This window comes from Ostrea edulis, chromosome 9 (assembly GCF_947568905.1).
Source record: "Ostrea edulis chromosome 9, xbOstEdul1.1, whole genome shotgun sequence".
Taxonomy (NCBI): domain Eukaryota; kingdom Metazoa; phylum Mollusca; class Bivalvia; order Ostreida; family Ostreidae; genus Ostrea; species Ostrea edulis.
The window spans coordinates 48333765-48347240 of NC_079172.1; the positions used below are offsets into that span (position 1 = coordinate 48333765).

The window sequence follows — 13476 nt, forward strand, 5'->3', positions numbered from 1 at the left end:
GTATACGGCGCGGATCTAAGAAGTCTGATTTTAATTAGATTGGGCGCTTATGGCCATTGAGCAGGGAGGGATCTTTATCGTGTCACACCTGCTGCGACACGGGACCTCGGTTTTTGCGGTCTCATCCGAAGGACCGCCCCATTTAGTCGCCTCTTACGACAAGCAAGGGGGTACTGATGACCTATTCTAACCCGGATCCCCACGGGATGACAGGAGAAATTAAAGGACTTGAACATTTTGTGCTATATACGCACATCGTTCACATTAATAAGGAAATTACTATTATTTCAATAGTTAAACGTACCGAAGGTAAATACATTGGAAATATAATTTGTATTGTATTATAACGTGATCGTCAGGGTAAATAAAACTCGGACTCTGGTAGCGAGGAAGCATATGATTCTGGTATTGAACCTAGTTATAAAAGTCTGGAAGCGAGTGAATTTTAAGTGAATGAGACAAGGCGGTATAAGTTTTGATGAAATATTATTACGATTTCAGTAGCATAGAAATGATATTTGCAATGAAAACAATGTGCTATGTTAAGACAACATGGGGGATTACGTAGCCCAAAACGGAAATTGGTCAGAACGAAAGTGAAAATGAAACTTAAGACAATTTATAAAGAAGTCGCGATGGATTGGCACATCTCCCTGGCATTGGGAGTAACTTATATGGGGGATAGCTTACTGACAGCTAAAACACGTCCGTCTCGGATCTGTCGAGGATGAGACCTGTCTCTTAAACGATGGGAGTTGGAGCGACTTCCTTAACGACATTAGTGGTTGCACGTGTGACAACAGCAAGGAAGCATCTTCGTCGAAATAATGGCGGTCTTCGTAGATGGTCACGACCATGTAAACATTGGAATACGGTAAAGGCTAAAGAATTCCATTTCAGCTTATTACAATATAGTAAATAGGTACATAAATATATACACAAACCAACAGAGTAATTCCTGAAATGTAAAGCAGGACAATATAAATTGTTGAACCTCTAGAGGACGTCTTCCCTTCTATATGGCTCACATTAAATATATCTACAAAGTGAATGGCCACATATCTGTATATACAAATGAAAGGTGAAAATAACGAACAGTGATCAATCTCATAATTCCTATAAGCAATACAAAATAGATAGCTGGGTAAACACAGACTCCTTGACACACTAGAGGTGGGATCAGGTGTCTAGGAGGAGTAAGAACTCCTGTCGACCGGTCACACCCGCCGTGGGCCCCACATCTCGACCAGGCAAACGGAGTCATCCGTAGTCAAAATCAGTGTGCCACGAACGGTCTCACAATCGGTATGAAACACGTCAGACAGCATTTGACCCAATGATAGGTTGTACAGTGTATTGACAAACTAAATCGTTATAACGACCATAGAATTTGCGAAATGCTCACTTCAATCGATACTGTTGAAACCCTTGTACCATCAACTTGTTTGTGAGTAGCCTGCCTTGATTTAAAAAGTGACCATACGTAGAACAAGCTCTTGCGTGTCGAATCAGTTGAGAGATATAAACACCATATGCAGGGGACAATGGAATATTGCTACATAAATATGGGAAGTTGACGATTAGGAGCTGAAATCATCCAGTTTGTCATACAGTTGAGTTGTCAGTTTGCCGTTAATATCTACTTTCAATAAAATATATAAATATGAAGCAGAAGTGGACGACTCTGCACGATATCTTTTATTTCGAGCTATCAGGGATACATCAAATCGACATATGGATGAGAGTTACTATTGTTAATAGAAAAAACGTCATCGATATATCTAAATTTCGAATTGAAGGCCACAGCGAGATATTTGTTCTTCTCACGTAGAAGTTCTTGAATAAATTTTGCTTCATATGAACATAGAAAGAGGTCAACTAACAAAGGAGCACCATTCGTGCCCATGGGAATTCCAACAGACTGTTGGAAGACCTGATCACCAAATACCACGATGATATTGTCAATGAGGAACATGTAATTATCTATAGTGGTTGAAGTATTAAATACCACACAACTACAGTCATGATATATCATAAATATATAAAGTCCAACCCCCACCCACACAATTTGCCTTTACTTACCCAAATTCGTTACAGTATGATAAAGTATTTACCAATGATTTTAAGCGCTTATTGCCACCGCGACATAAACCGAAAACCTTTTTCTTCGCCATCTAGTACCAGACATATTATTAGTCAATGACCTTGGGATTATGGGGGGGGGGGGGGGGGAGTGGGACACAAGAAGCAGGTCATTCTTTAAAATTCCCATTGGAACCTATGTCTGTAATAATTAAAGTGAGTATTAGGAAATTCATTAGTGCAAACCTATAGAAATCAATAAGAATCTGTACATGAAACCGTTTTGGGCTAGGGTGCCTTTGTATCGTACCCTTCGCATTGCGGTTAGAGGTCAAGAAAATCAATACTTTTGCATGGTGCAATCTATAATTAGAATCCACGTTATTCAGCTATACACGAGTGATATCAGAATTTTCCATCTTTGTTTTTAAAGCGCTAAGTATACGTGACCGCTTTTTTGTCGCTATATTTGTACTTCGTTTTACACGTTTCCTGATAACCGCCACCTATCGGCTGACATCGAAAGAAGCGTCGTTTGTTAAGATTTACAAATTTATCAGTACATGTCCTATGTACGTTAATTTGTTGTCATATTGAGGTCGGTTATTGTGATGACCCCAGTTTATTGCTGACCGCGGAGACGATTACAAAAATTGTTGTTTAATCCGAGGCCAAATAACAAATTTTTACATTTTTAAAATTATTTCACAATTATGCATTGGGTAGGTAATTAGAGTTATTAACATGTTCGTCATAGTTTGCATTTGTTTGAGAATAATGCAAAGAGAGGAAAGTATCAACTTGTGTTCATTTGCCATAAGGAATTAATCAACTGTTGACATGATTGAGAAATAATCCAAGATATCGAAAAATTGAAGAAAAAAATATTGCATATAGTGCTTGACTGAAATGTTTGAAGTGTTTATCAAATTGTAGCATCTTTATGACAAATTATGTGTATTTAGAAAATGTTGTAATCTGTTGAAATAACAGAAAGGTAAGTTTGAGATTTAACGAGGAATCTGAATGTTAAACACAGTATGTTGAGGAGAGTTTAAAAATATTTCAAAAAATTTCTTGAAATATCATCAGTACGTGTTGAAGTAAAGGTAAGACATATGGTGCTTATATCTCTCAACTGATTCGATAAGCAAGAGCTTGTTCTGTGTATAGTCAGTTTTTAAATCGAGGCAAGCTACTGACAAACAAGTTGATGGTACAGGGGTTTCAACAGTCTCGATTGAAGTCAGCATTTCACAAATTCTATGGTTGTTATAACGATCTAGTTCGTCAATTCAACCTATCATTGGGTCAGATGCTGTCTGACGTGTTTCATACCGATTGTCAGGTCGGCACACTGATTTTGACTACGGATAACGGATAACTCCGTTTACCTGATCAGGATATAGGGCTCACTGCAGGTGTGACCGGTCGACAGGGGATGCTTACTCCTCCTAGGCACCTGATCCTACCTCTGGTGTGTCCAGGGATCCGTGTTTGCCCAACTACCTATTTTGTATTGCTTATAGGAATTTTGAGATTGATCACTGTTCGTTATCTTCATCTTTCATGTAGAAACTTGAAACATCCTTTGAGAAAAATATTTGAATTTTATGAGAATATGTGATAAATCTAAGATATATAGAAAATGTGACAAATTAAAACATGTACAAGATATTCTTTTTTGATATGACTGAAATCATTACATGAGAAAACATTACAGCTTTAAAAAAAGAAAAGGAAATGTGATAAACTGTAATACACGCATGTTGATGAGTACTCATTTTCTTTTTTGAAATTGCATCTCAAACTCACTGCAGTGCATGTAAGTAAATCCGTGTACATGTACATATATATTAGTCTTTTTTATTATGTCAGTTTGATTGATTGATTGATTGAATATTGTTTAACGTTCCTCTCAAGAATATTTCACTCATATGGAAACGTTTGAATTATATATATATATATATATATATATATAGCACTAAATAATCACAACTAGGTACTAAAAATTTTCACCCCAGCCCGGGGTCGAACCAGGGACCTACGGCACCCACCGCCCAGCAAGACTCTCAAACCAGTGTGTAAGTCCACTCGGCCACAACGACTTCCCTAAAAAAAGGAAGTTCTGTAATGTTCCTAAAGCGCTACTTATACCCGTACACACTGATGCAATCTCACACAGTCGCTGTGTTATTCAGTGTTTAAGATATTTTTATAAGGAGGGTGGATCTTTCGATGCAATTGTATAGAATATTTAATAGAAAGCACAAGCAAACAATTATAACACCCAACCTTACATTAATCCCTAGGATCTAAACGATACATGTGATAATCATTCAATTAATATATAGTCTTTATATATATATATATATATATATATATATATATATATATATTATCATTCATGTTTTTTATCAAACTTGTAGAAGATTGAAGTATGATGTATGTAAATAATAGCTGTATTTTTGCGTACCATATGAATGTAAGTAGAAGGTTTTTTTTTTTTAATGTTACAGCATGTAATGTTTGGATGTTGTTGGGATATCTCCTTGTACTTGTAACATGAACTGTACAACCTTCATGTTCACACTCTTGTTGAAAATCAGCATTCACTTTTTGCACATGCATAATGACCATCTCTCTTTTTTCCTTTAATTTATTGAATAACTTCCTAGTTTGTTCCGATTGAAATAAACATTATTGATTACAAAAATTAACTCTACTTTCATGTTTTAATTGCTACCGATAATTATGCGCTGAACTCTATAGTACAAGCCATAAAGATGCATACTTATGTACATGTACATATAAATGATTTCTGCAAAAGGGTGTAAAGTGTTTTAGAGTCCTTGTTTTGACATGGCACTTCCTACTTGGTATACGTGTATGTGTATTTTTCCTTTTTTGTTCAGTTATTTGTTTACTTGGTTTCCTTCCTTGCTTGATAAATATCAAACTATAAATTAATTTCATTTGATATGTATTCTAAAATTGTTTCATGCACTATGGAACTAGAACACAGTAGTTATTTATTTATTAGATATGTAGTTGTTGTGAATGCTAGGCTTGGAAGTTTCCATTCATTTCTATTGGATTTTAACAATTGAGCACTTTTAACTTTTGATAACTACAATTAAAATTCAGTTACAAATTTAATTTTCAAACTAACAAAACTTCATCAAATTTCTAACATCTTCTCTACAACCTCACATCTGTTAGAAAAATCAGTTGTACAGTCATGTAGAGCAGGAAGGCCGTGTACTAGATTTGTAAATTTCATGATTTTTCGGAATAGAGGTTCTGACTGCAAGGTGGGGGCCAAACTTTGTATATAGTCTAGAGATTATGTGTAAAACATTGCAATATCATCTTTAATGCTATTGACACCAACATTCACACAAATTGATATTTAAAAGGAACAACTAGCCCTTTACCAAATTGTAAATTTCATGATCCCAGGGGTAGGGTTTTAGTTCCCGGGTGGGGTCAAAATTATTATAATGACTATGGTGTTTACCAACGTCATATACAGTTTATATTTCAACATAGTTGACAGTTTCAGGACATTGTTTACCATCCATATCTGTTATTTCTTTACAGAAAATGTTTTGGTAAACATCCTTTTCTGCTTTTCCTATATATGCATGTAGTTTTTATGCCATAAAAACAAACTTAAGAAATCTCAAATGGCTCCAAACCCTTTGTAAATTTTTACAATAAAATACCGGGGTTTGTGCAAATCAAAGACGTCTATCAAATGATAAAGACAATAATTACAATGATAATTTTAGCTCCCACCCTGAAACCAAAAACTTTACTCCATGGGATCTTGAAATTTAAAACTTTGGTAAAGGACTACCAACTCCTTCTAAATATCTATTTGGTTTCATTTCAGTATCAACAGCATTAAAGATTGATTGATTGATGTTTTCCGCCACACTCAATAATTTTTCAGTTATCTGGTGGCGCCCAGTTTTTATTGGTGGAAGAGAGAACCCAGATATAATGAAATTGGGAAGAGACCACCGACCTTCCAAAAGTAAACTGGGAAACTTTCTCACGAGCGGGATTCGAACCCGCACCGGCCAGAGGTGAGAGACCGTGTGATTTTGAGCGCGATGCTATAGCCACTCGGCCATGTTTACACAAAGTTTACTCAGGCGACCTAAAATCATATGAAGTAATCGAAGATGGTAAAATCATAACTTTCACGAGCCATAAATAAAATTTTGGTGCAATGAGCCACCTTAAACGTATATACATCCATTAGAGGAGAGTTTATGTACATCATTCTACCCATGTCTTTTATCATATAAGATATCCTTTGAGCTGCAGCTAACACGAAAGTGTTCTATTCGTCCTCCAGAAATAGTCCCCGGATCCAAGGATTTGTATACTAAACAATTACATTATTGAGTTGATTTCGAAATGATTTTCCATCGAAAAGACCGGAAATGACAATATTTTCCATCATCGTCAAGAGCATCATGAATTTGAAATAGAAATCATGGACAATCAAACTATGAAATGCTTTCTTTGTTGTTTTATCTAGTGATGAAGGTAGCTAGCATTGTAGAAAACAAAATGTAAATATCTAAACAATATAAAATGTATAAATATTAAGTAGATTTAAGTACTAAATTATCATATGGTTGAAGCACCATTTGACATTGATCACGCTCCATATTTGATAATAATTATGCAGACAGATTGTACTAAAATCCGGATTGAACTAGTCTGCAACAAACATGTATTCATTGTTTTAGATGAAAGCAATGTCAATTTCAAAAGAAATACAAGAGAAAGATTCAATGGATATTATAAATATTTTAGGATAAAATGCTTCGTGATGTAGAGAGAGAGAAAGAAAGGGTAGAGCTTACAGGGGAGTTATGGTCAAATGAGAGATAAGTTTCCATGTAAATTTCGGGTAGGTGAGACTGATACGCTGCAACAGACGAGGAACAGGCTCTTGGTGACTTTCAAAATATGTTATCTAAGACGTTCAAAATGTAATATCATAATACAAATCTTGATTTATATGTATGACGTGTAAAACGTTGCAATGTTATACAATTTTGATCTTGATAATCTTGTTTTTTATATGCGAAAACTTTATTTATATTTGATAATATTGTTATTTATATGCGAAAATCTTGATTTCTATTTTAAAATCTTGTTTTTTATATGTGAAAATATTGATTTATATTCGATCTTGATGTATGTTCCATATTCAATAAATCTTGATGTATATGTATATTTATATATATATATATATATATATATATATATATATATATATATATATATTACAGATATCGTAAAGATTGAATATTTATTATTATTATTATAGTAAATCTATATAGCGCCTTATCTAATTAAGACAATTACCCTAACGCGCTTTACATGTAAAACAATAAAAACAAACTAAAACAAAGAACAATGAATACATAGAAAAGGGCATAAAATAATACTAAAACTGGGGTTAACATAGTAACTATATGGAAAGGCAAAACTACATTATTTTTTGTAAAAAATAACTAACAATAAATAGCGAATTATAGATTAAATGTAAGTTTAAAAAGATATCTTTTAAGTTTGTTTTTAAAAACAGCTAATGAACTTTCGACACGAAGGTCCAGCGAGAGGCAGTTCCATTAGCATTGAATTCTTTAAAAACAGGGCACCGCTAAACCGGCATATGATACGTCCGCATACATTCTTGACCCTGGAATTTGAACAAGTAAGAAAGGATTATCCACAAAAGGATTTCGTCGGAGTTGCAATAACAATGTATTTTGCATTAAATAAATCTATGTCGAAGGGTGTAACTCCATCAAAAATAGTGGGGCAGCATTCCCCTTGTAATATGCACATGTACACATTGTAATCTTCCTTTGTACTAAGTTTCATTGAAATCCCCCAAAGGATTTAAGAGGAGTTGCGAAGACAAGGTATTTGCATAAAATAAATATAAGTCCAAGAGTCCTAACTCCTTCAAAAATAGTGGTGCAGCATTCCCCTTATAATATGCACATTTCCGCATTGGGATCTTTCATGTACCAAGTTTCATCAAAATCCCCCAAAGGGTTTTGGAGGAGTTGCGAAGACAAAATATTTTGAATTTTGAAAATCTGTAACTCCTTTAAAAACATTGGACAGCATTCTCCTCGCGGTATGCACAGCTCCACATTGTAATCTTTCCTTTTACCATGTTTCATCAAAATCCCCCAAATGGTTTAGGAGGAGTTGCGAAGACAAAGTTAAAGGGACATACGGACAGACAAACAGACGGACGACAGCAGTACTGCATAATACGCCCGCATTTTTATGCGGGCGTATAAAAACGTTTTCTTGTTTAGTTATGTTACATGTATAAAGTCTGAGTACCGTTTATTTTCTAAGTCATATTATGCTTCGAAACTATTACGTTATCGCACAGTAAAAAGTCAAGCTGAAGTTGTTCGTAAAAGTTTGGCATTGACCCAGAGAAAGTATTTGTCTTCGTGCGGTGCTCTGCAACACTTGATATATGGACTCTGTGGTCCACGCAGAAAGTATATAAGCGACGTTAAACCGGATGCTATGGGGAAATGTCAGTTTGCGCATGCACAAATGTCGTCAGAATATCACTCGGCCTGTTCCGTTTCTTCTCGTTGCCGATCGTTGTTCCTACTGCTCCGGAGCTTGATGACGCGACCTTTACTCATATATTGGAGCCTAGGGTAGCAAGTCACACTACACATGGTATGTGTGTGAGTTTGCGCATGCCCAAGTACATGCTCATCGGAATCAGCAATATTTCATGAACGAACAGTATTGTTAAGCGAATTTGAAAAATAAAAATGTTTGGTTTTTTAAAAATAAAATCGATAAATGTTTTGGAGTTTAATTCATTCATTTACACATTTAAATCAACAAAGGGGGTAATATAATGTTGTTCATATCTTAAAATGGGCATCATTTGTGAAGTTGCACTGAATTTTTGAAATGAAAAACGATAATCAAGCTTGTGAACATTTAATATTTTGTTGGCAAATTTACATCATTGAATTAAGGTATTTTGTTACCAGATTATGTCCCTTGTTGAATTTGAACGTTAAGGTCCAGTTGAAATACAAGGATAACTCTTAATTCTGAGGTTAAAGCTACAAACATTACACATCTCTATCTATACAACTCTAGCAATTAGACTTTTAATGAAATATATGCATGTTTCAAGATTTTCAAAAAATCTTTTTTAAAAACATTTTTTATTTCAACCTAGAACATTCCACTTAATTTCTGTTATAAACACACGCCTAAGGTCCATGTATTGTAGTCCATTTTTAAAGGACAACAACTTGTGTTATCTGTTTAAAACCATGGATATGTAAATCAGTTTGCTAATCGCCCAGAACAGAACACGTTTTGTGCTATGATTAATTAATGATCGACTCGACCTGCAGCACAAATCATCACAAACATATTGTGTTCACGAATTCGTGCATTTGTTCTGGGCAAATATTATATAAGCAATAGACAAGTATGAAGACCAGTTAAATTCGTAAGTTTGACAAAACTCAGGGGAAATCCTGAAAGTGGCAAAGCTTGGATCTGTAAAACGACCAGAAAAACGATGCACTTTCATTTGGTGGGTATGAGCAGGAATAAAATTTGAATTAGATTTTCATGTCTAATGTTTGTTTCAGCAGTATTTCATACTTCTGTGTACATGTACATTGGTTTTGAATGTTTATAACCGTTGGGTGATTGTGTTTGTAGTATTTCATCTTTCTGTGTGCATTGTTTGTGGGCGTTAATGGCTGGTGGATGTGGGGAAAGAAAGGAAAGGACAAGAGATGTCCTAAAAGAAGTAAGTGGTCTGTCCAGCGATTGTGTAGCCATAATTCAAATACTAGCATTGAACTAAGGAAGGAAACTGTTTTATCATCTGATACAATGATAGCTTTAAAAAAAATAACATACATGTTTTGTTTTTTATTTTTAGAAATCGACAAAATGATAGAATGTCCTTTGAAATGGTACACTGTATATCATGCATATACTTATTGTTTAGGTATACTGTAAAATAACTTTATTCATGGCGACTTTATTTTGCGATTTATGAAGGATAACCTTGTTCACAGAACTAATTTTTGCGACCAAGAGTTTAACAATACAAGAGAAATTAAAGGAGGGTTCTCAGCGAGAAATATTCGCGACGACGAGGTTCTCGCGAAATATTCTCGTACACAAATAAAAATGGTTTACACTACTGACTGACATACAATATGAGAAGTTGACATCAACGAATGTGATAATCTTTATGTTGTTATTTTACCAAAAAATAAATCAAACACTGAATTCGTAGAGCAAACAGAAAGTGATATAAAGTGATATAAATTGTCATCACATTGTCCCCGTCAGAAAAGTAGCTTAGGATAATGGGTTACCGACCGATAACTTTTGCACAATCTTGAGGCCCGGGTTGTGGTTTAGCATCCTCTCAAGTACTGTCAACTGCTTTACGCATTATTGAAAATATGATAAGAGAAAAAAGGTATGGAAAGGAAATGTCATACATGTATATTGGTTTTTTTTATATTTACAGATGGTGCACAGCCATATTATTTTGGATCTACAAACCTCAAATGTATGATAAAGGAAGGTAAAAAGGGCAAACGCAGTGCACCTGCTAGAGGAATTTGGGACTTAAAACACCGTTTCATTGAATATAGAGGACACTACTTCGATTTCTTGGGTAATTTAACTGCTACAGGTTTTATTTCAAAGTTTCAATAGAGTAGTTATCGCAAAATTTTATAAAGAACACTACTGTATACAGGGTTATTTTCGTCCCGTTTTATGTTCGTCTTTCTTTCTACACTTGCTGACGGTTACATGTAAGTCTCGTTTTAAATTCGCCTAGACAAAGTTGCGTCAAAAGAGAGATAAGAAAGAAAACAGTTTCCCCCAGTCTTAAATTCACCTACTGACAACGAGGGCGAAAATAAAACGGGGGCGATTACGTCCCTGTGTACAGTATTTTAACCACAAATTAGCACTAGGCTGGTTGACAATTTGGTACTAGTAATTAAGGTTGCATAGTACCCCACAGGTACATTGTATAGATACAGCTTTGGTTGCTACACGTATCACCAGTACGTGATATCACATACATGTATACGAAAAAGTCATATAACCCATTCAATAGGTGATATTACTAATGGTAAATTGACTATATATTACCTAATCATTTTACATGTTTTTGCCTTTGATATCTTTACATTTTGAAATAGTAGCCATTTCCTCATGAATTCGCTATGTACAATTGTGAACAATGCATGTATAAATCTTGATCAATTAAGCACGTCTGTTTTAATGGTTGTGGATTCCGACAGAAATGAAATTAGAATGTAGATATAAAAAATAAATTCGACTTTTGAAAACACGTTAGGATATGAACTGCAACACTTCACGCCGGCGTACTTTTTATGAATCACTTAAGCATATCATGAAGTATGTCGGCAAGATGCTTTGCATTTCATACCCTCATGTATTTTCAAGAAATGAAATTTACTTTTTAATTTATTATATCGCTTATTTGAATAATCTTTATCACCTATCCAGTTTCTGAATTAATGATACCAACAACTGAAACAGGTTTTGTATGTTTCTTTGTTTGCTTTTCTTTAATGTTTAGTTCCTTTGATAATTCAATTCAATCACACTGAGACGTCATCATCTGTAGGTAAAGCGCCACAAATTCAATTGTATCATGACACTCAAGACTTGTATTGTGAGGATTCTCTATCGTACTTCTGCATATCGCGATATGAATCTAAATTCTAAAAGTTTTATCCGAAAGAACTGCGACCCTCCTTGCCGAGCGTTTGGCGAAATAACAGCACTCTCTAATGTTTGACGAAGTGTGAGCAGTAGGGAATGCTCTAGTCACCGACTCGAATAGGTGAATTCATTTACTCGAACAGGTGAATTCATCTAATGGTAATAAATACCAATAACAGCGCCTCATTTATAATCTTCTTTTGTCTTGTAATTAGATAATTCCAAAGTATACATCTCTAAGCGCCGTCTACAATGGCGTAAGTGCAGTGGGGGTAAGGAAGGGTCTCCAGCAGGCCACAGTGAACTCAGCCTGAACTGTATCATAGGTTGTGCCAAAAACTACAAATGTAGATACGGAAAGTATCGTTTCTTGAAGAACAATTGCAACAAGTTCGCCAATCGGCTGTCGAAGGTACTTTGCAGAAGGGGTAAGAAGTGTCCTAGCTGGTGTGAGGGGAGCTGTAATAATGTCGTTTATAATTATGTACGTCAATGAGGGAATCTTATATTTGTATGATATAAAGCTCTCAACTATGTACTGTGTTGTTTCGTTTATATGATTGATTGGGTTCTTTTTTACGTTCCGTCGTGAATTGTTTACTCATATCGAGACATCACCAGCTGTAGGTGAAGTACCTCAAATTTAGACGTATGCGTAACGCTCAGATCCGTAGCAGTGAAGGTTCTTTAACGTGCCCTCGAGCTCGTCTGCTGTGAAATGGGGCCTCCATTTTAAAAATAATATCCGAAAGACCCGTGATTTTCACTTCTAAATGCCAAGCGTTTGGCGAAGGAGCAATCACTAACTATGTTTACGCCATGACACGAACAGGCCTCGAACTCACGACCTCCCGATTACAAAGCGAACGCTCTACCACAGAGCTTTTTGTTTTATATGAATATTACATTTCTAATGTTTTTACATTTCATATCTCTATAAATTGTAAAGATGGTCATTTCCACACGAATGCGTTGCAGCTGTAGACAATGCACGTATGAATACAGATTAATATAGTACGTCTATTTAGATGGCTGGAAATTCCGACGGAAATGAAAGAAGAATGTCAAGATAAGAAATTAACTTCATTGTTGAAAATACATGAGGGTATGAACTGCAGGGCGTATGCCGGCATACTTTTCATGAAACGCTACGCTAACGCACTTCACGAAGCATGCCAGGGTAAAGAGTCCCAGTTCATACCCAGATATACTTTCTAAAATAAGATGTATTTCTTAATTAAAACCAGTTATATCTTACATATTTCGCAATTATTACAATTTACATCCTATATTACTTTTCGATTTAGTGTCATAGGTAATTCGTCATTTTTTACGTAATGTTTTTATTAGATTGTTTGCATGTTCTAAATTGAATAAAGTGTATTTTCTAAGGTTGAAGGTACATGTCAACTGTATAAGAATTATGCTTGGAAAATGCCTTAAATTTTAAAGGCATTCAGATGTGTTTTCAAATATTCAAACGTATTTACATTCCATCATCATTGCGTCAGTAAAGCCTAGATATATGACTGTCTTATGACATCACAATGCCAACTTCAG

General features: G+C 35.0%; 1 protein-coding gene across 1 annotated transcript; it reads left to right on the forward strand.

Moving 5' to 3' along the window:
• The first annotated feature begins 9604 nt into the window (after positions 1-9604).
• On the forward strand, positions 9605-12452 carry LOC125659389 (uncharacterized). The gene is made up of 4 exons (XM_048891049.2): positions 9605-9718; positions 9850-9940; positions 10679-10828; positions 12132-12452. Exons 1-4 carry the CDS (start codon positions 9704-9706, stop codon positions 12410-12412), a joined length of 537 nt encoding a protein of 178 aa, XP_048747006.1. The 5' UTR covers positions 9605-9703; the 3' UTR covers positions 12413-12452.
• The last annotated feature ends 1024 nt before the right edge of the window (positions 12453-13476 follow it).

Bases quoted from the DNA above. Each gene is read 5' to 3' on its own strand.
- LOC125659389 (XM_048891049.2), top strand. The intron at 9,941-10,678 runs GTAAGTGGTCTG...TTATATTTACAG, and splicing joins CAAGAGATGTCCTAAAAGAA to ATGGTGCACAGCCATATTAT. The intron at 10,829-12,131 runs GTAATTTAACTG...TCTTGTAATTAG, and splicing joins ACACTACTTCGATTTCTTGG to ATAATTCCAAAGTATACATC.